Genomic DNA, 23,343 nt, shown 5'->3' on the forward strand with positions numbered 1-23,343 from the left:
CCCCTACGCTTGTGGTTCACCCCAACAAAAACGGTAAAAAAGGCAAAAATCCGATATTAACTGAATTTTACTTTTGTTTCCAATCCATAATAGTATTTCGCAGATGCTTCTGTTCAAAGTGACATACAACTAATTTATATTTATTTTCATATTGTAACTACTGAGGCAACAAGGTTCAAATCAGTATATTTATTGGGTCAGGAGCGGGGAACGCAGACAGGTCAAAACATCATTATAGAACACACAAGGCTAGTCACTAACACATGCACAATACACGAACAGTAGTACACACACAACACACATGAATAAACACATGGTACAACCATAGACTGTATATATATATAGTATATGGGTACAACCAAGGAACACCACAAGGTAAATGCAAATACTGTACAACTAGGCCTACTGAAACCGATATAACACATTCCAACATGCACATATGGCATTATGGGAGTCCGATACAACGAGTCAAACGCACCGACGTTACAATTTTTTTTGCAGTTTAAACCGTTAAGCTAATGTTGATTGTCTTTTCAGTGACATTTCCCCTCTTTCTTCGAAGGGTGCACGCAACCTTAATCCAACTCCCTACACCTGGGACATAAATTAGGCCTACATATTGATCAAAATGAGAATTTTGGAATGTTCTGGCGATTTTTTTTCTATGTGCAAATCACTGTCCTTCAACATCACCATCTTGCTCCCTTTGATGAACATATAGGCTAGCAATTATCCTTTTGGGCAGTGACAAAAAATTGCTGTCAGCATGCAGTAGTGAATGTGGAGTGCGTGGTAGCCTCGTGTGCCTTTTCATTTTTAACTTGAATAATGACTAATTGAAATTACATTGTGTAAGGGATAATGTATAGAACGCCGGTCATTACTGGGAAAATAAGTCCCGACAGGGCGAACCGGTCTTGTTCCGCCCTGAAGGGACTTATTTTCACAGTAATGACCGGCGTTCTATACATTATCCCCTTATTATCTGGCTACTTGCCAAAACGAAATAATAAACTCCCCACGATATGACTTTAGCCTACATAACCTAGCCTATTTGTTACCGTTCATCGTGGCATTTGCTGAGAAACAAATAGTTCGCAACAACACACGCTGCTAAACTTGAATCAAACATTCTTTAGAACACAGTTGATCAACCGTCTGCTTTCATGTTTGAATGAAGTTCCGGTCCTTGCATAGTGATATGAAAGACGTATCAGAAGCACAAAACCCGTTGCCATTGACAGCGGTAATTATATGTTTGCAGCGGTAATTACATGAATTTATTTACCGCTAGAACTTTGGGAAATCCCATTCAAGTCAATGGAGTGTTCTACTAGCATTGTGAAGAGCCGTATAATAAGTAAGGGATAATGTATAGAACGCCGGTCATTATGGGGAAAATAAGTCCCGACAGGGCGAACCGGGTCTTGTTTTGCCCTGAAGGGACTTATTTTCCCATAATGACCGGCGTTCTATACATTATCCCGCTTATTATACGGCTACTTGCCAAAACGAAAAAATAAACTCAACGATATGTCTCTTTACACTTAATTGTTACCGTTTCGTCGTGGCTTTTGCTGAAAAACAAATAGTTCGCAACACACGCTGAACTTGATTCAAACATTCTTTAGAACACAGCTGATCAACCGTCTGCTTTCACTTTTGAATGAAGTTCCAATGCAAGAAGTGACCGGAATACTTGCAGAGTGATATGATCAGCAGCACAAAACCTGTTGCCATTGACAGTGGTAATTATATGTTTGCAGCGGTAATGAATTAATTTATTTTACCGTAGAACGTTGGGAAATCCCATTCAAGTCAATGGAGCGTTCTACTAGCATTGTGAAGAGCCGTATAATAATGAAATTTAAACCCTCATTGTATATTGGATTATTTTTTCCACAAAATGCTTTAATATTTGTGTTTTTATTTTTCTCTGGTAAGTACTGTTTTAGGTAAAGGTCTTCAAATCCGTTTTTTGTTTCAACCTTGAAAATCAAATGAACAGAAGGTACACGGACCTACAAACAAACAAATAACATTTTGTTTTTCAGACTTTTGATTTCATGGTCGGATCAAAAGTATAACGTTTAAAAAACAGCCTCAGGGCCGAAACTGATTTTGATATTTATTTTTTCCAATTATATACCAATTAAATAACAAATGCATTTTTAATTTGTTTTGCCAAACAAAACATCTGAGCTGTAACACCAGCAGGTGAAACAGCTACAACGTGACACCATCAGGTGAAACAGCTACAATGTAACACCAGCAGGTACCATCAGGTGAAACAACTACAACGTAACACCAGCAGGTGAAACGGCTACAATGCGACACCATCAGGTGAAACAGCTACAACGTAACACCAGCAGGTGAAACAGCGTAACAAAAATACACAATGTGTGGATTCTTCTGAGATCCCTTAGAGTGGTTGAATAAAAAATCTGACCTTGAAAAGAAGCAACTTTATTCTGAGAACCAAAAATATATGAAACAGTTAAGAAAACACATGTTCCACAACATGTTCCTGCATTTGAATGATATGTATATAACCTCCTCCTGTGAAATCCTATGTGTTCCTGCATTTGAGTAGTTTGCAAAGCCTCCGATTGCCAATGGTATATAACCTCCTCCTGTGAAATCCCATGAAGTTGGAGAACAAAAAGCACCTGATCTAGACACAGATGTGTATGCACGCCAGTATGTCTAGAATGACAGATTTCAACAGATTGTTTGTTGTCAAATCAAGCTCCCCTTGTCCCCCTCTCTCTGCTCTGACCTCACACACACACACACCAAGATGAATTCTGCTGAAGGTGTCATTTAGTTAACTTTCGATTTTCATCTCTGACTTATTCACCTTCACACACAAGAAAATAATAACCTATACTTATAACCTATTCACTATAGAATTCAACTAAATAAATCAAACTGACTTGAGTTCATACTACAGTAGTGTGCTGCTAATGGAAAAGTCTACTTTCACACTGTCCATGCTGTAGGAGGCTGCAGAAGAGGACTTCCGAGAGGACTTCTGAGAGGTCGCCCTATTAAACGCGCGCGAGTGACCTGTCCGGCACCAGGCGGACACATGCTAACCCGACGCTAAACTCCGCCCTCCGGTGACTCCGACAGCCAATCCAAGCGGAGGTAACGGATATTCTGAATTTGGAATCCAGCGTCGGTCTCAATGTGCCAGTCCTGTCTTCTGCGCGTGAATGTGTGCGACCGGATCCGCCAGGCGCGGGGAGGTGTACGAGCTCTGTCCTAATGCAGACCGAAAACATGGAGGTCCCGGCCCTTAATCACATTAACACTAATAGCATCAAACAGAAGCTCGCGGCTAACGGCAAAGATGGGTTCAAGAATCAGCGAAAGGATTCGGAGGTAAGCGCGAGGGGCTGGGGTCTTTCTCTGCTCCGTGTTGTGCTGGCGGGAGTGTGTGTGTGTGTTCCTGTGCTTGTTGTTGCTGGGGGAACGTCATATGCCCTTGCTGGAAAACCTCTGAGGAAGGCATGCATGCGCTCGAGCTGTTATTTCGGTGACACTGACTGTCACCGCTATAAATATCACAGGCGTAGAGAGAGAGAGAGAGAGAAAGGAAGGAAGGAAGAGAGGGGGAGAGAGAAAAAGAGAGAGAGAGAGCGGCAAAGGCAACCGGCGGGGTCTGGGAAGCGTACGCTTCCAAGCGCGAGAGCTGTCATAGCGCAGGCGGCGCGCGGCTGTGGTAGTGTCTTTAATCCCGCGGACAGGGCTCGAGGAGCAAAAATGACACAATTACAGTGCACTGATGAAAATAACCTCAAAATAATTTCGCATTCTTAACATACACGGAAGTCCTGCTTTTGAATATTTCTCTTTTAATGCAGTGCAAGTAGCGTCCTGCGGTGTGGAAGACGTGACACATAAAGCAAACGAATGATTTCTTCTCCTCTATCCTATCGCCATCATAACTAATTCAGTCATTAAAAATGTAAACAGTTGCATTTCTGAGCCTCTCACGGGCAACGCAGCACAGAGGCAGAGCTTCAAAAGCTTAAACAATATATCTCTCTCTCCCTTTCTCTCTCCCTTTCTCTCTCTCTCTCTCCCTCTCTCTTTTTCTCTGTGTGTGTTTTGGCAGTGTTTTTAGATGGTTGTGTGTGCATCTGATTTCTCATTGTGTGTGAGATGGGGGTTGGGTTATGTTGTGTGTCAAATGGAACATGTTCATTCCCCTGCAGCTGGGGTTTCTAGGGCAGTGTGTGTGGCAGACCCTATGGCAGGCCTACTCACTACACACACACACAGACACGCACTCACTAACCAATGAGACTATGGCAGGCCCACACTAACCAATGAGACTATGGCAGGCCCACTTACTTACCAATCAGACTATGTCAGGCCCACACTAACCAATCAGACTATGGCAGGCCCACTTACTAACCAATCAGACTATGGCAGGCCCACTTACTAACCAATCAGACTATGGCTTTCTCTCTGGCCTATAGACCTCTCCAAGAAAGTCCCCTCAGTAGCCGTGATCCATCAAACTTCCGGGCGTCGATTGTCTATGGAAATAACATGGCGTTTCGAAATATCATACCGGTAAAACATCTGTAGGTAGCGAAGTAGAAAAAGCTGGTGGGCAGATGGGCCATGTTATTTCCCATAGACAATTGACGACCGAAGGTTGGATGGATACGGAAGGTAGGAGGCGGGACTTATTCTGGAGAGGTCTATTACTGCAGAGCCAACTTGCAGACCTGAAGACTGACCAATCACTGCACAAGCCACCTCAGTCTGACCAATCACGACAGAGGCTGCTTCAGTCTGATCAATCAGGACAAAGGATTGGTGTAACCAATCAGAACAGAGGCTGCTTTAGTCTGACCAATCAAGGCAGAGGTCATTCCAGTGTAACCAATCTGTGTGTGTGTGTGTGCGCGTGTGTGTGCGTGTGTGCGTGTGTGTGTGTGCGTGTGTGTGTGTGTGTTGCAGGGCTCCATGGAGTCGCCAAATCTGGAGTTTGAGTACGGAGACACAGACAGCACAATGGCAGAGTTATCAGGTGGACAAGGATCGCACACACACACACACACACACACACACACTTCTACACAAGCGCATACATACTTCTTAGGGGCAGTCGTGGCCTACTGGTTAGCGGTTGCCAGTTCGAACCCCGACCAGTAGGCACGGCTGAAGTGCCCTTGAGCAAGGCACTTAACCCCTCACTGCTCCCCGAGCGCCGCTGTAGCAGGCAGCTCACTGCGTCGGGATTAGTGTGTGCTTCACCTCACTGTGTGTTCACTGTGTGCTGAGTGTGTTTCACTAATTCACGGATTGGGATAAATGCAGAGACCAAATTTCCCTCACGGGATCAAAAGAGTATATATACTTATACACTAGCCCAGCTCCTTAACCACTACACTACCATTGCACACTAGCCCAGCTCCTTAACCACTACACTACCACTGCACACTAGCCCAGCTCCACTACACTACCACTGCACACTAGCCCAGCTCCACCACACTACCACTGCACACTAGCCCAGCTCCTTAACCACTACACTACCACTGCACACTAGCCCAGCTCCTTAACCACTACACTACCACTGCACACTAGCCCAGCTCCACTACACTACCGCTGCTGTTGCATTGTGGGATTGCATTTCAATGCCAGGTGTGGACATGGCAGCTTAAAGGTGTGAAATGGTCAAGATTGGACCAGGTGTGATTGGGACCATTCTCATAAACATACAAACGGGCACTAACACATACATACATGTGTATTGATTAGTATGTGTGTGTGTCATTGTGCTCGTGTATTGATTAGTATGTATGTGTATCTTTGTGTTGGTGTGTGTTGTTTCATATGTGTGTGTATCTTTGTTGTTTCTTATCTGTGTGTGTCTGCTTGTCTATCACAGAACTTTACAGTTACACAGAAGATCTTGAGTTCAATCTCAACAGGGAGTACTTTGAGGAGGACTTCAGGAGACATGGTACTGTCCACACACACACACAAACTTAAACTTCAATGCTGTTGTTAGCATGGTACTATCATCATTAAACCTCTTCAATGCTATTGTTAGCATGGTACTGTCCACACACACACATAAACTTCAATGCTATTGTTAGCATGGTACTGTCCACACACACACTTAAACCTCTTCAATGCTATTGTTAGCATGGTACTGTCCACACACACACTTAAACTTCAATGCTGTTGTTAGCATGGTACTTTTCACATACACACTTAAACTTCAATGCTATTGTTAGCATGGTACTGTCCACACACACACACACTTAAACTTCAATGCTATTGTTAGCATGGTACTGTCCACACACACACTTAAACCTCTTCAATGCTATTGTTAGCATGGTACTGTCCACACACACACACACACTTAAACCTCTTCAATGCTATTGTTAGCATGGTACTGTCCACACACACACACACACACACACACACACACACACACACACACACACACACACACTTAAACCTCTTCAATGCTATTGTTAGCATGGTACTGTCCACACACACACACACACACACACACACACACTTAAACTTCAATGCTGTTGTTAGCATGGTACTGTCCACACACACACATAAACTTCAATGCTATTGTTAGCATGGTACTGTCCACACACACACTTAAACTTCAATGCTATTGTTAGCATGGTACTGTCCACACACACACATAAACTTCAATGCTATTGTTAGCATGGTACTGTCCACACACACACATAAACTTCAATGCTATTGTTAGCATGGTACTTTCACGTGTGTGTGTGTGTGTGTGTGTTTGTGTGTGTGTGTGTGTGTGTTTGTGTGTGTGTGTGTGTGTGTTTGTGTGTGTGTGTGTGTTTGTGTGTGTGTGTGTGTGTGTGTGTCTGTATATCTATCACAGAACTTTACAGTTACACAGAAGATCTTGAGTTCAATCTCAACAGGGAGTACTTTGAGGAGGACTTCAGGAGACATGGTACTGTCCACACACACACTTAAACCTCTTCAATGCTATTTGTTAGCATGGTACTATCGTGTAGATTAGGGTGGGGACGGGTGGGTGGGATATGTCCCACCACTATTTATAATTTGAATTTTGTCCCACCACTTCTAAAAATGTGCAAACCACCATGCAGCCGAAAAAATCCCCACATACCGAAATCATCGAAGGTCAAAACCATGACGATGGCGGCGCATAATGACATCCTCACAGCACGCACAGCTGCCTAGATATGTGGATCGAAGTGTTGCGCCGTTAAGGTTTTTAACATCCGCACCCGACCCTCCAGTCATGTAATGCCTGCTAGAGTTGACTGTAGCGAGGAATGCAATTGTTGCCATAGTAGGCTATGCCAAAATCCAGCGATAAAACAAAGAACTCATGAGTCATTCTGCCCTATATGTAGGCTATATCCTGATTGTAATGTTTACAGATAGGCTATCTAGGGCGATATTTGTAACATTTATTTTGTATTTGGCCTGTTATAAAATCATGTAAGCCTATTGAACAATTTAAACACATTGTGAACCCCAAAGTTGAGACATGCATATAGACATTGCTGCAAATTTAAAACCGATTACTCTGGAATGGCTAACTGTACAGGGAGTGATTTAAACTTTAATTAAAACTTTAAACTTTAATTACACCTTTGTGTTCGTAAGGTCTGCTGTTTATTCTGATATATGGTTTGTCATGTGTTTGGGGAAAGTTTGAAGCCAAGATGAATGGTTAGGGAGACGGTGCAGAAAATAGGCTATGATTAAATTAAAGTTCACGAACCGTTTACCAACAACTAACCACCAACATCGTTTAAAAGCTGAGAAAAAGCCTGCTCGGTGGATACATGTGATGTCTGTGATGAATAGGCTGCGCCGCAAGTAGTTCAGCGCAAATTTGGGTGGGACAGAAATACCTTTTACAGAGCAGCAGCTCTGGCCATATCGGGCTCTGATGTACATTGATTTAAATGCATCGCTTCACTCACCCAACCGCGCCAAACAAGAAAGAAAAAGAAAAAAGAAACCAATGAGCTTTATGTCATTTCCGATAGGCTCCAGGCCTAGAGAAAAAGATACAGCTATTGGTAACCTAACAAAGTAGGATTTGCTTTGCCTACTCTGCTGTTTGGTTGTCCCAAACTTTGAGGCGACCCATACTGGCATTAACTGAATCTTATCAACTCGAACGATATTCCAAACAGAGTGACAGGATGCAATGCCTAATAATCTCACTGCTCACGGCATAACTGAAACAGTGCTCTAGGCCTACTGTTAAACACCTGAAAATATTAAGCTGCTGTTTCTTTTCATGGCGAGCACTAGGCCTACGTTTGAATGATTTATGACTGAATGGAACGATTGTGTTTTTAAGTCGCCTTAGAGTTTACACCAACCATCATCTTTCTAATAATGTAGGCCTATCCTTATGTTGAGATGTCCATTCTCTCTTTGCCTAGGCTATCATTTGTGCGTGAAGCATGTTTCAATTAAGACAATACACAGGCTATTTTATTGTTGTATTGAATGATTTCATGAATGAATCGTTAATACAGTGTCGTGGGATACAGGGATTACTGGCGGTAGCCACTCGACCAAGGCCACAGTAACCTGTGAACCTCATTTTGTCCCCACCACTTCTAAAAATGTGCAAACCAATTGCGACCAAAAAATCCCCACATACTGAAATCATCGAAGTCTAAACCATGCGATGGGCGCCAAGACAATGACATCCTCACAGCATGCACAGCTGCCTAGATATGTGTGGATCGAGTGTTGTTGCGCGGTTAAGCGGTTTTTAACATCCGCACCACCCGACCCTCCAGTCATGTAATGCCTGCTAGAGTTGACTGTAGCTCGGAATGCAATCGGTTGCCATAGTAGGCTATGCCAAAATCCAGCGATAAAACAAAGAACTCATGAGTCGGTCTGCCCTATATGTAGGCCTATATCCTCTGATTGTAATGTTTACAGATAGGCTATCTAGGCGATATTTGTAACATTTATTTTGTATTTGGCCTGTTATAAAATCATGTAAGCCTATTGAACAATTTAAACACATTGTGAACCCCAAAGTTGGAGACATGCATATAGACATTGCTGCAAATTTAAAACCGGATTACTCTGGAATGGCTAACTGTACAGGGGAGTGATTTAAACTTTAATTAAAACTTTAAACTTTAATTACACCTTTGTGTTCGGTAAGGTCTGCTGTTTATTCTGATATATGGTTTGTCATGTGTTGGGGGAAAGTTTGCGAAGCCAAGATGAATGGTTAGGGAGACGGGTGCAGAAAATAGGCTATGATTAAATTAAAGTTACGAACCGTTTACCACAACAACTAACCACCAACATCGTTTAAAAGCTGAGAAAAAAGCTCGTTAAATTGTGATACATGTGATGTCTGTGATGAATAGGCTACTTCGCAAGTAGTTCAGCAAATTTGGGTGGGACAGAAATACCTTTACAGAGCAGCAGCTCTGGCCATATCGGCTCTGATGTACATTGATTTAAATGCATCGCTTCACTACCCAACACGCAAACAAGAAAGAAAAGAAAAAAAGAAACCAATGAGCTTATGTCGCGATTTCCGATAGGCCCAGGCCTAGAGAAAAGACAGCTATTGGTAACCTAACAAGTAGGATTTGCTTTGCCTACTCTGCTGTTTGGTTGTCCCAAACTTTGAGACCTAACCCATACCGCATTAACTGAATCTTATCAACTCGAACCGCGATATTCCAAACAGAGTGACAGGATGCAATGCCTAATAATCTCACTGCCCTCACGGCATAACTGAAACAGTCGCCCTAGGCCTACTGTTAAACACCTGAAAATATTAAGCTGCTGTTTTCTTTTCATGACGAGCACTAGGCCTACGTTTGAATGATTTATGACTGAATGGAACGTTGTGTTTTTAAGCGCCAGAGTTTACACCAACCATCATCTTCTAATGTAGGCCTATCCTTATGTTGAGATGTCCATTCTCTTTGCCCTAGGCTATCATTTGTGCGTGAAGCATGTTTCAATTAAGACAATACACAGGCTATTTTTATTGTTGTATTGAATGATTTCATGAATGAATTATGCGCACAGTCGTGGGATACAGGATTACGGCTGGCTGGCCACTGACCAAGGCCACAGTAACCTGTGAACCTCTGATTTTCAAAGGGGAATTTACCCAGCGCGAGGGGCAACTCTTCTCTTCAATTTCCCTTCCAAATTACTTTTTATTGTCTGAAGACATCTATCGCAAGAATCTAACATTCTAAGCAACATCAAAGCAATGCAAGCTAACCAAAGTGCAATCGGTTCTCCCGCCATGGTTTTGGAAATCACACACCTGCTGCATCTGAAGGCCCACGCATAATAAGGCCTACGCCTATCACACTACACGCCCCTGTTGCACGTCACATTAATAGCTGATGCTGCCTCCCCAAAATGCCGCATCATGTGAACAGATCAGCAGGCCTGGACATTTTCACCTCGTTTTCAGACACACGTTGCAGCAAAAAGACGTCTCATTGTTTTTTTTTTTTTTGTCGAGTCGGGTCAGGTTCGTGTAGTTAATCAGTGCATATTGAGGGTCGAGTGGGTGCATATTGACTCTCCTGACGGGTCGGGTGGGTGCGGATGTTAAAAAACCTTAACCGGCGCAACACTACTGTTGAGCATATTGTAATGCAGCGTTGAATGGATGAATAGCTTACATAAGGGTACCCCGCACTTTTCAAAACACACTCAAGCTTATGGTTATTGTCCCCACCACTTCTAAAAACAAACTGACGCCCTTGGGTACTGTCCACACACACACACTTAAACTTCAATGCTATTGTTAGCATGATACTGTCCACACACACACACACTTAAACTTCAATGCTATTGTTAGCATGGTACTGTCCACACACACACTTAAACCTCTTCAATGCTATTGTTAGCATGGTACTTTTCACATACACACTTAAAACTTCAATGCTATTGTTAGCATGGTACTTTCCACGTGTGTGTGTGTGTTTGTGTGTGTGTGTGTGTGTGTGTGTGTGTGTGTGTGCGCGTGTTCGTGCGCGTGTTCGTGTGTGTGTGTGTGTCTGTGTATGTATATGTTTATGGGGTTTTTTCGGGGTCTTTAGGGTAAATCACCTCTTGTTGTGTTTGTTCCTCAGTAAAAGAGTGCGCGTGTGTGTGTGTGTGTGCTAGAGTGTGGCTACCCGACCCGAGCCCGACGGTACCCGACAGGTCGGGTCGGGTTCGGACAAATATTTAGAAATTGTAGTCGGGTTCGGTCCGGGTTCGGACACATGGGGGCGATATGCATTGGAAGCTTTACATTTAAAATTCCTTATTATGTTGGGTAACCAACAGGTCTGCTTTACATGATGCAAACGTTTGTTTTTTGAGAATAAAGTAAAATGTAAAAAAGACCTAATAGCTTTCTTCCTGTGTGCAAGATTTGTTTATCGTGACAACGCATTTCAGGCATGCAACCTGAAATGCACACACGTTGTCACGACTACATTAACAAATGGTTATGCACATATGCACATAAGCACAGTCTTGGGTGACGTTAAAAAGTTGTTAGCCTATCAGGAGATTTTAAGATTATTTGCGTTGCATACTGTGGTAAAGACATAGGCTACCGGTAGGCTATAAGGTCGTCTCGTTCAACTGGATGAGGATTTCCTCGAGTTGCCCCAATTAACGTCGATGCTGCATATCAGTGACAGAGGCACTGTAGTTTCAAAGACTGTTGCAGTTCATTTCACGACTTTTCATCAATGGTAAGACAAGAATTCTATTTCAATAGGCTATGCTTGCTTGGGCCTCTTGTGTTAATGTGCGCTGTGTGTGACCTGCGTGCGTGCACAATTTGTTGTGTGTTCCGTTTAATGGGCTAAAAAGACAGGCTATCCACAAACGTGAACGTTTAATCACTAGCATGGGAATAACTGAGGCATCATCTGCGTCGGGCTCGGGTCGGGTTCGGACAAAAATTAAAATGCCTTCGGGTTCGGACGCAACTCTGTCGGACCGATCTGCACTCTAGTGTGTATATATGTTTACGGGGTGTTGTGTTTGTTCCTCAGTAAAAGAGCGCAAGTGGGCCGATCTGCACTCTAGTGTGTGTATATGTTTACGGGGTGTTGTGTTTGTTCCTCAGTAAAAGAGCGCAAGTGGGTCGATCTGCACTCTAGTGTGTATATGTTTACGGGGTGTTGTGTTTGTTGTTGTTTGTTCCTCAGTAAAAGAGTGTGTGTGTGTGTGTGTATATATATGTTTACGGGGTGTTGTGTTTGTTCCTCAGTAAAAGAGCGCAAGTGGGTCGATCTAAAGTGGGCGGAGCAGCAGGCCCATGTGATGCGCCTGCTGGATGCGCTGGAGGTGACCGACCGCGACAAGAGACTACGAGTGGCCAGAGCTATCCTCTACCTGGCCCAGGGTACACACACACACACCAAGACAAGAGATTACGAGTGGCCAGAGCTATCCTCTACCTGGCCCAGGGTACACACACACACACACACACACACACACACACCAAGACAAGAGACTACGAGTGGCCAGAGCTATCCTCTACCTGGCCCAGGGTACACACACACACACACCAAGACAAGAGACTACGAGTGGCCAGAGCTATCCTCTACCTGGCCCAGGGTACACACACACACACACACACACACACACACACACACACCAAGACAAGAGACTACGAGTGGCCAGAGCTATTCTCTACCTGGCCTAGGGTACACACACACACACAGATACACACAGCAAGAAGATTAGATTCAACTTTATTGTCATTGTGCAGAGTACAAATACAGAGACAACGAAATGCAGTTAGTGTCCAATCAGAAGTGCAAAAAAGCAGAAAAGTGCAATGTGAACAGTATAGACAATTAGTGCAGTGTAAACATTATATGACATATAGTGCAGTGTAAACAGGATATGACAATTAGTGCAGTGTAAACATTATATGACATATAGTGCAGTGTAAACAGTATATGACAATTAGTGCAGTGTAAACATTATATGACATATAGTGCAGTGTAAACAGTATAGACAGGTAGTGCAGTATAGACAGGTAGTGCAGTATAAACAGGTAGTGCAGTATAGACAGGTAGTGCAGTATTAACAGGTAGTGCAGTATCAACAGTATAGATGTATAGACAGGTAGTGCAGGTGTGTGTGTGTGTGTGTGTGTGTCCAGGGGGTGTAGGCAGTGCAGCAATGAGGAGGTCGTGTAGCACTGGTCGAGGTCAAACATCTTGTGTGTGTGTTGTATGTGTGTGTGTGTGTGTGTGTGTGTGTGTGTGTGTGTGTGTGTGTGTAGCACTGGTCGAGGTCAAACATCTTGTGTGTGTGTTGTATGTGTGTGTGTGTGTGTGTGTGTGTGTGTGTGTGTGTGTGTGTGTGTGTGTCCAGGTGTGTTTGGAGATTGCTGCAGTGAGGAGGACGTGTTGCGCTGGTCACGGTCCAACGTCTTCCTGCTCTATGAGATGGGCATCTTCTCCGCTCTTCTGGAACTGCTCAGCATGGAGATCGAGTAAGTGTCTCTGTGTGTGTGTGTGTGTGTGTGTGTGTGCATGATAGGGTGTGTGTCTCTGTGTGTGTGTGTGTGTGTGCATGATAGGGTGTGTGTGTACGTGCATCATAGGGTGTGTGTGTGTGTGTTCGTGTGTGTGTGTGTATGTGCATGATAGGGTGTGTGTGTGTTTGTGGTTTATTGGTAATTGCCCCTCTAAATCTAATAACTGGTTGAGCCACCTTCAGCAGCAACAACAGCAATCAAGTGTTTCAAAGTAGTCGTTTAAATGGCTGCAGGGTCATTTTGGCCCCCTCTTCTTTGCAGAATTGTTTTAACTTTAGTGCAGTGCCTGTTAAAACATGCTATTCCTGTAGAAAACCCAATACATGCCCACAGGTATACCTGGTTTAACAATAGGATGATGGGGGAAAAACATCCTTCCAGCTAAGCATTTAATAATGAATATTATATTATAATATTTTAGCCTATAATAATGTGCAGTAAGCAGAATGTAGGTGTGTCTGGATGTGACATTATTACAGATCAAAATAACATAAACAGCTTTTTTGAGTTTTGAGTTAAGGCTCTATGTTTATTGAGTTAAGGCTATATGTTTATGTTTATTGAGTTAAGTCAATATGTTTATTGTGTTAAGGCTCAATGTTTATTGAGTTAAGGCTCTATGTATATTGTTAAGTTTATTGAATAACTTTCTGATAGAAAAGCCAAACCATTGTGTGGAATGATGCATGCATGCTGTGTGTGTGTGTGTGTGTGTGTGGTGTGTGTGTGTGTGTGTGTGTGTGTGTGTGTGTGTGTGTGCGTGCGTGTGTGGAATGATGCATGCACATTTGCAATGATTCAACAATCAACAATGACTCAACAATCTCTGGTAGCTTATAAGTGACATCACACTCTGCCTGCCACTCTTTGTCTGTAGCTGATCCAAATGACATGAGCCTAAAGCTTTGATGTAAGGCTATATGTGTAGCCTATTGAATAACTTAATGATATAGAAGACAAACCATTTTGTAGAAAGATGCATCATCATATGAGATTTGCAACAATGTGACTCAAAAACAGTCTTTGGTTGAATAAGTGACGTCGCTTTGCTGCCACTCTCTAGCTGTGTGGCACGTCTGAAACGTTGTTCAATTCGGGACCATTAGCCTATCGCTCGTTTTAATTTGGGACCTTAGCCTATCGCTCGTTTCAATTCGGGACCTTAGCCTATCCCTCGTTTCAATTCGGGACCATTAGCCTATCGCTCGTTTCAATTTGGGACCTTAGCCTATCGCTCGTTTCAATTCGGGACCTTAGCCTATCCCTCGTTTCAATTCGGGACCTTAGCCTATCCCTCGTTTCAATTTGGGACCTTAGCCTATCCCTCGTTTCAATTCAGGACCTTAGCCTATCGCTTGTTTCAATTCGGGACCTTAGCCTATCCCTCGTTTCAGTTTGGGACCTTAGCCTATCCCTCGTTTCAATTTAGGATCTTGCAGTCGGAATTGTCGTTTGTTTATTCAGTCTCAAGTCCAAAGTAGCCTGGGCTATTCAAAGTGTCAGTTTATTGTACATCATTTTTACGTAATTTTGAATAGCCATTGCATACCCGTGTTTGTTGGCGTGTAGTTGCAAAATCAGCGGAATCATTTTATGAAAGCAAACTGCATACAGGGAATCTTTATTGTGTTTGGGTGTGTGCGTGTGTGTGTGTGTCTTTAGAAATAGTCAGGCTTGCAGCAGTGCTGTGAGGAAGCCGGCCATATCTCTGGCAGACAGCACGGAACTCAGGTAAGTAAACACACACACACACAGTCACAGGTAACACAGGTGAGCAATAGGCACAGGTAACACAGGTGAGCAATAGACACAGGTAACACAGGTGAGCAATAGGCACAGGTAACACAGGTGAACAATAGCCACAGGTGAACAATAGGCACAGGTAACACAAATGCAGGTAACATCAGGTAAAGGTGCAGGTGGCTTGGTTGGTTTGTACGAGCCACCATTTTGTCCCAGGATGAGAGGTCATGGGCAAATCCCGGACACGCCCCCATTTTGTTACTACTGGCCTTACACACATACATACACACCCTTGTTACGTCATCTGATTATAACACGGCAAGTGCAGGGCCTAGATACGCAAGACACGTTTAAGACACGCTAAGACACGCTAAGACATGCAAGACACGCTAAGACAAGCAAGACACGCTAAGACATGCAAGACACGCTAAGACACGCAAGACATGCAAAGACACGCGAGAAACGCAAGACAGAAGCAATACATTGAATGGCTGTAAAAAACACCAGCTCTTTTTCTTTCTCATTGAATAATTCTGTGTGTGCATGTTATGCATGTGTGTGTGTATGTGTGTGTGTGTGTGTGTGTGTGTGTGTGTGTGTGTGTGTGGGTGTGTGTGTGGGTGTTTGGCAGGGTACTGCTCAGTATAATGTACCTGATGGTTGAGGTGATGCGGCAGGAGTCAGAAGAGGACGGACCAGAGTGGAGGAACGCAAGACAGGCTTTTAGATCTGAGCTGGGTGTGTGTGTGTGTGTGTGTGTGTGGTGTGGTGTGGTGTGGTGAGTGTGTGTGTGTGTGTGTGTGTGTGTGGTGTGGTGTGGTGAGTGTGTGTGTGTGTGTGTGTGTGTGTGTGTCGGTTACAAGTCCAAAGCGCTAACCAGTAGGCCACAGCTGGTATTATTGGAGCCAGCCTATAGAGCATTGCAATAGTCTATCCTTGAGGTGACAAAAGCATTGATTAATTTAGAGCATTGCAATAGTCTATCCTTGAGGTGACAAAAGCATGGATTCATTTCTTGGCATCTGGTAAGGATAAGGACTTCCTTATCTTTGAAATGTTCCTTAAATGGTAAAATGAAGTTTTGGTTATCTGTTTTATGTGATTATTTAGTGATAGGTCCTGGTCAATTATAACTCCAAGGTTTTTAACACTTGTGAATGAGGTCATTGGAAGATCACTATATGTAGCCTGTGACGAGGATAGGATATCCCTCATCTTTTTAGGACCTAAAACCATGACTTCTTTTTATCTGAGTTCAAAAGCAGGAAATTTTGTCATTTGTCTTTATATCTCTTATACATCTGTCAGGTTTGGCTAACGGGGTTAATTATCAGGTTTTATGGAGAGGTTGTGTGTCATCTGCATACAGTAAGGGACTGTTCGTTATTTATAAACGGGGCCACCAGTGGAAAATAGGGGAGGGTCATGTCTTTTTATTCTTTGTTGAGGGGAGGGTCACCTAAAACTTTTTTTTGTCTAGGAGGGGGGTCACCCATCTTTTGTATTAATGAAAACAGCAAAAAATCAAAGTGGCTTGTTTGATTGTTGATTTCTGTCGCCAGAACGAACAGTCCCTAAGAATGGAAATTAATGCCATGTTTCCTATTTTCAGAGCCTAGGGGAAGCATATAAAGAGAAATTAACAGGGGCCCCAGTACTGAGCCTTGAGGCACTCCATATGTTACCATAGTCTGGGTAGATGGTTTATTATGGATCAGTACAAATTGTCGACGGTTAAAAAAGGTATGATCTAAACCAAGCGAGTGCTGAGTCTTTGATGCCTATCAAAATTTCAAGCCTATAAAGTTGTATGTCATGGTCTATGGTGTCAAAGGCAGCGCTGAGGTCTAGGGGGACCAGTATTGATACATATCCATTATCAGCAGCAATGAGGAGGTCATTAAAAACTAACTAAGGCTGATTCAGTACTGTGGTGAACTCTGAAGCCAGACTGATATAATTTCTGGATTTTGTTCATATGCAAGAAGGCACCAATTTGTTTGGACACTATTTTTTCTAGTATTTTTGACATGAAAGGGAGATTAGATATAGGCCTATAGTTGACCAGGTTGTTAGGGTCAAGGCTAGGTTTTTTGAAGGATGGCTTAATAACAGATGTTTTAAACGACTGTGGTACATGCCCTGATAGCATTGAATTATTTATAATCTAGAGCAAAGCATTATCCAGGAAAGGGAGAGCAGTCTTAAGAAGGTGAGTAGGGTCTAGTAGACTAGTTACAGATTTTGATTTTTGAGGAAATTGTGGAGGTGAGTTCTAATATGTCGATAGGTGTAAATGAATTAAATGTTGATTTGTGTAGGTTTTAGTTTGAGGTCTCATCTGTGATTCTATTATGTTTTCGGCAATGGAGTATGTGTTTTTGGTGAAACTGATTGGTTATTGATCTTATCTCTAATTGTTTCAATTTTGTCATTGAAAAAGTTAATGAAATCATTACTGTTTAGGCTTATAGGGATAGATTATGGCGCGTGTGTTTCTAAGTGCTTAAGGAACACTGTAGTTAAGAAGGGAGGTGTGTGTTGCTAAGCGCTGGGGGAACACTGTAGTTAAGAAGGGAGGTGTGTTCATAGACAGTAAAAGAAATGGACGAACAGACTCCGTCGTTTTCAATGGGAGGGCACTGAGTCAAATAGAACGATTTTTCAGTTGGTCCCCCCAGTACTGCGCAGACTCACACTTAACTTCGTGACGTTAGCCATCGAACTGAATCTTGTAACTCATATGATAGATACACAGAAATTCTTCTCACACTTCCTTCGCCTTCAAAGTAATCAAAGTTAAACATTTATTTATGTATTATTATTAATATCATCCTCACCAAGTTGTGTTAATGTTGAAGCTACCATACATGATCATCTTCAAAAACAGTCAACAAAACAAAAAAGTTATAGCCTTGAAGCTAATCTTCTTTCCACTTTTCCGACCTACGGTCAATCCATCGAAAACCTCTGTAATGATTAGTGCCGTTTTTAAAAAAATTAGGTTTACTTTTTTATTATTATTAGGTTGCCTCTGTGTAATGCTTTACCTTAACATACGGTCGTGTATGCTAGGTTTTAGGTGTGCTTTATAGAATTATTGTACCGGCGGGAATCTACAGTAGGCCCGCTCCATTCATTCACTCATAAACAAAACAAAGTGCGCGCATCACGCCAGCAACCCCAAAATACCCACAAAACAACCCACAAAACAATTTGTCCAGTATATTGTCCAATAGGTCAAGACCGTGGAATAACTAAATGTCTGAGCAACCAAAACAATGTCCTTTTAGGAAGTGGCAGCCAGCCTCTCCACGAGCACAAAAAAAATAAGGAAGGACACGGCGGTCCGGTTTTAAAAACCCCACGTCTCACCAGCCTGTCCTTGTTGGCAAACGTACGTCCAGATGAGTAATCCCCATATAGAAAAAAAGGCAAAGTATCCAACAATGTCCTTTAGAACAAAAAAGGGTAATCCGAGACCGTGCGGACGATACTCCACACTCACGTGGTCAACATGTCAAACACAGGCCTGTTAAGCTGCCCCTACCTAGCATTGATAGCAGAACATAAGAAAACTTTGACCCTGTCCCACGAATGCCTCCCATTGATTGACAGGCCAATTGATGGGAGTTCCTCATTATCAGAGTGAAAATCAGTCCTATACCTGTGTATTTACTTCATTTCTGGTAGCCTATCTAATGTTCATGACTCACATAATTACTATTATACCAACAGTAACATTCAAAACCATATGAGTACATGCTCAAAATAAAACACATCATTTTAATGGGTGACCATTACAAGTGTAGTGTTAATTTTGTCACCTATTTTTAATTTAGTCTTAGTCTTAGTCTTGTGACGAAATGTCCTTTTTAGTCTTTGTCATATTTAGTCATTCAAATATCATTTTTGTTAGTCAAGTTTTAGTCGACTAAAAGTCTCGTCATTTTAGTCTAGTTTTAGTCAAAAGAAAACTAAAGGTATCTTAGTCTTAGTCAGTTTTAGTCAACACATTTTAGTCTTTTTTTTATCACAAATTATTTCTGATTACCATTTGAGTCAAATAGTGTTTCACACATCTCAATTTTCCAACAATATTGTGTGTCCACAGGGCTACTCGTCTGTTATAATTACTCATTCTGATTTTTTGTCAGTCCGTATGTTTACATGCACAGGTAAGTCGAGCTACAGTTATAGCTCAGCTGGGATTTGACCATAGACAGTAAAAGATTTGACTGGACCACTGTCATATAGACCAGTGTTTCTCAAAGTGTGGTCAGGGGATCACTGGTGGTCCGCAAGCTATCCCAAGTGGTCCGCGAGCAGACGTGGTAAAATATAATATAGATGAGTTGTTTGCAATATAACTTGTATGTAAATCCAAACAGTTCTGCAACACTGTCTATGTAAGATATGCCAGTTTAAATCATACAGTATGAATCCTCTGACACAATAAGCAAAGTGCAAAGACAATAAGCAAGGTGGTTCAGTGAGTAGGCCTATTGTGTAGACTAATTATAGGCTACTGTTGAAGTAGGTCTAATTTTTTTATTTATTTTTTAGCTAGGGTTAGATAAGTGGTCCTGAAACTGAAAAAGTTTGAGAAACACTGTCGTAGGCCAAACTATTAATGTTTTACTCCGCCTAAGCTAGATGGCGATATCTTAAACACAACACATTCCCCAAACAGACTCTCCATCTTAGCCATAGCTAACTTGCTAGCGAACTTTCCATATTAGCTTACTTGCTAGCAAACTTTGCATCATCAGTCTAACTAGATGAATAGTTGACATTACATGCTGAACATTTTTTTATGGACATTCTGGGGAATGTTAATTTGTATGAGAAGCTTCAACTTCTGGGTATGTAGCATTGTGGCATAAAGCTTAGGTAGTTAGCTTGCTAACTCTGGCAGAAATCTCCAGTGTTCTTGTTCCATGTAGTTTCGTGTTGCAGCCACAGGGTTGCAGCAACAGCACGTGGACTAGCCTACAGGAAAGCTGTTGCGTATGAACTCATTCGGAATATTTTGAAAACGTAACAGCTAGATATTCTGTCTTCTTATTTTGTAGACGAACATGAAGGGAGATTTTATCTTTAGTTTTTATTTCATGCAAAACATTTTAGTCTCGTCTTTTTTCGTCAACAATAATGCATCTTAAGATAGTCTTAGGGCTGTATTTTGGGCACCAGCGCATGGCGTAAAACTCGTTATTCACCCGCAAAGTTTAATTTGGTATTTTGCACGTTTATTTTTTAAGCATTGCGCCCAGGGGTGTGGCAATTAACAACCTAGGGAGGGGCCTGGCGCGTTGTCTAAAAATCGCTATCATACACCACCTAAACCTGGTCAGAAGTCACTGGCGAGTTGTTCATATGCTATTTGAAGAGCGCATGACAACAGTCATATTGGCAGGTGCACGCACCATCCTTCTATCATTCATGAGCACAACAAGCGCGACGTCCATGCAAAGCTGTACATAATATACTGTACATCTCATAATGAGTAGTTATTCACCATCATGTGCAAATTGGTAATGACGGTTAAAAGTGATTAGGGGAGAGGCGAGAGACACGTAGGGAGCACAGCTGAAGACGCACTGTCACAAGATATAAGCAACTCCTCTGCAGGATAAATGTTGTTTTATTCAGTCATTTGAGCAATATTAGGGTAAGTGCTTTTTCCAGCCTATGTTTTCGGTGGTAACCCATTGTCAGTCAATAGTGAAAGTAACTGCATATAACTGTCTTGTCGTTGACTGACTCCTTGGTGAAGTTAGTTTCACTTTGCCAATGAGTTCAAATAATAGACGAGTGCAAATGCGTGAAGGCTATGCTAGGTTTAAGTAAAGCATGGTTGAAAAATGACTATTCTATACAGTCTCGCAAGCAGCCTCCTTCAAATGTGCAGTTGAATGCCAAAATACCGATGCATTTATTTGACATATCGCGCGTTGCGCCGTTAAAGGGAATGACAGATGTCATTCTCATTGGTTTAAAATGATGTTACGCCCCAAACACACCCATAGAGCTGTACAGTCCCGCCCACAGCCGATGCCGGATGTAAAAATTCAATGCAATTTCTCCATTGACAATTGCGGTATAAGCCATAAAAACTTAACTGCACGTGGTAGACTTAAAACCAGCTACGGCTGTACTAAGCGATTGTATATGCTCCTATAGATGCCAAAGTTCATGGGGCACTAACCTTGTTTTGAGATAAATGCCTTTTATTCGCGATCTCTTGGATAAGTACTTCATTACCCACAATCCTGAACAATCCCACAATCCCACAGTGATGCCTCTGATTGGTGGAAAGGCCGTTATGGTCATAGTTTGAAACTTTCTGAAACTTTCTCAACGAAAAATATTGACAAAGATGGCGAAAATCTTAATGTGAATAAAAACTTTCTTGACGAATATTGGTACTTGGATCAACAAGGATTGGGGTTTATACATCACACGAACTTAGTCAGGGCCAATACACTATCAAATAGACCACTGTAAATGTTTAAACACTCAAACTTTTCTGGTAGCCGACAGGCTAACCTTTAGCATTTCCGACATTGTATGTCATTAATGCAGCTAACATCAGCCTACATGCTGCAACACAGGTATGAAATATATTATGTTTTTAGTGAGTGTCCAAAGGGGTGAAAGCCACTTTAAATCGGGTCACATTATTGACTGTTGTGTGTCGAAGAAGTCAGTTTTGTGGGTTTTGTAAGGGCTAGCATGAGGGACAAGACCTACAAAGTTGTGGTGAGTTAAGCAGGGAGGTTGATAGCGTTAATGCTGCTAGCAGTGCTAGTTAACATTAGCTAGGCTACTGTAGCCTTCATACTGTATGATTCATATCAATCATTAACCTAGGAATACTTCGTGCATTTAATGAACATTTTGTGTAATAATTCACGGCAAATTAATAAACTGAATATGGTGGTCCAAGAGCAGACCATGCACCAGTCCATGCATCAGCCCGACTGAGCAGTGATGACAGCATAGGATGAGTCAGGTGACTTTCTGACGAAGCACTGCCGTTAGCGTTAACGCTTTCACACACGATATAAAATACCGCGATGATAAATATAAAATTCAATATCAAAACACTATTATTTACACGATTACTCCTGAAATAACTGCTATTAACTGCACAATCACTATATAAAAATCACTGTTTGGAGGAAAGAGTTAAGCGTGCTGTCGCGGTTGGAAATGGTAAAATAATTATACTATATTATTCAGTGGTAGCGGTGGTTTATGGGATGAGTAGTTCCTTCATTTCGGAAATGAAAATGTGTACACAGTCTTGTACCTTTGACTTTTTTGGATTTTCTCTTCGTTTTTTTCACTGAAATGATATGTTGTATGCTTATGAGTTATGCAGTAGCTGGTTAGCCTAAGACATGCTGTAAAACTCTTTAGATACGGATTTTTCCAAACGTCAATGGGACAAATGAATGGGAATCTTACATCCGACTGTGCAGCTCTATATGACTGATCAAAAAAACCTAGGGAACACCTTGTTGCTCTACAATGCGCTCCGCGTTTGATAACGAAACCCCTCCCAATGTGAACTGGACTTCCTACTAATTTGAATAGACTTTTTGGCCAGTGGCGATGCACTTTAGAACAGTGTTTCTCAAAGTGTGGCCGGGGACCACTGGTGGTCCCCAAGATATCCCAAGTGGTCCTTGAGCAGGCGTGGTAAAATATAATATAGATGAGTTGTTTGCAATATTGAACCAACTTGTATGTAGGCTAAATCCAAACAGTTCTGCAACACTGTCTATGTAAGATATGCCAGTTTAAATAGGACTCTGACACAATAAGCAAAGTGCAAAGACAATAAGCAAGGTGGTTCAGTGGTAAGGCCTATTGTGTAGGCTAATATACTATTGAAGTAGGTCTGATCTTTTTTTTTTTTTTAGCTAGGTGGTCCGTATGGCTTCTTTTTATTGGTTAAAGTGGTCCTTCGTCTGAAAAAGTTTGAAACACTGCTTTTAGAATGTCATGAT

The 23,343-nt window shown here is 42.1% G+C and overlaps 1 protein-coding gene across 2 annotated transcripts in view; it reads left to right on the top strand.

Moving 5' to 3' along the window:
• Window positions 1-3,143: 3,143 nt before the first annotated feature.
• strip2 (striatin interacting protein 2) overlaps window positions 3,144-23,343 on the top strand; it is a 57,043-nt gene continuing 36,843 nt past the window's right edge. Inside the window, exons 1-7 of one of the 2 annotated variants that reach the window (XM_048268347.1) lie at window positions 3,144-3,387; window positions 4,981-5,050; window positions 5,912-5,986; window positions 12,296-12,430; window positions 13,414-13,534; window positions 15,242-15,310; window positions 15,954-16,060. In XM_048268347.1, the coding sequence (XP_048124304.1) occupies window positions 3,271-3,387; window positions 4,981-5,050; window positions 5,912-5,986; window positions 12,296-12,430; window positions 13,414-13,534; window positions 15,242-15,310; window positions 15,954-16,060 (694 nt within the window). In that variant the 5' untranslated portion in view covers window positions 3,144-3,270. The remainder of the gene's footprint in view (window positions 3,388-4,980; window positions 5,051-5,911; window positions 5,987-12,295; window positions 12,431-13,413; window positions 13,535-15,241; window positions 15,311-15,953; window positions 16,061-23,343) is intronic. The other variant, XM_048268348.1, reaches the window with a different exon arrangement.

This window comes from Alosa alosa, chromosome 17, assembly GCF_017589495.1.
Source record: "Alosa alosa isolate M-15738 ecotype Scorff River chromosome 17, AALO_Geno_1.1, whole genome shotgun sequence".
NCBI classification, from domain to species: domain Eukaryota; kingdom Metazoa; phylum Chordata; class Actinopteri; order Clupeiformes; family Clupeidae; genus Alosa; species Alosa alosa.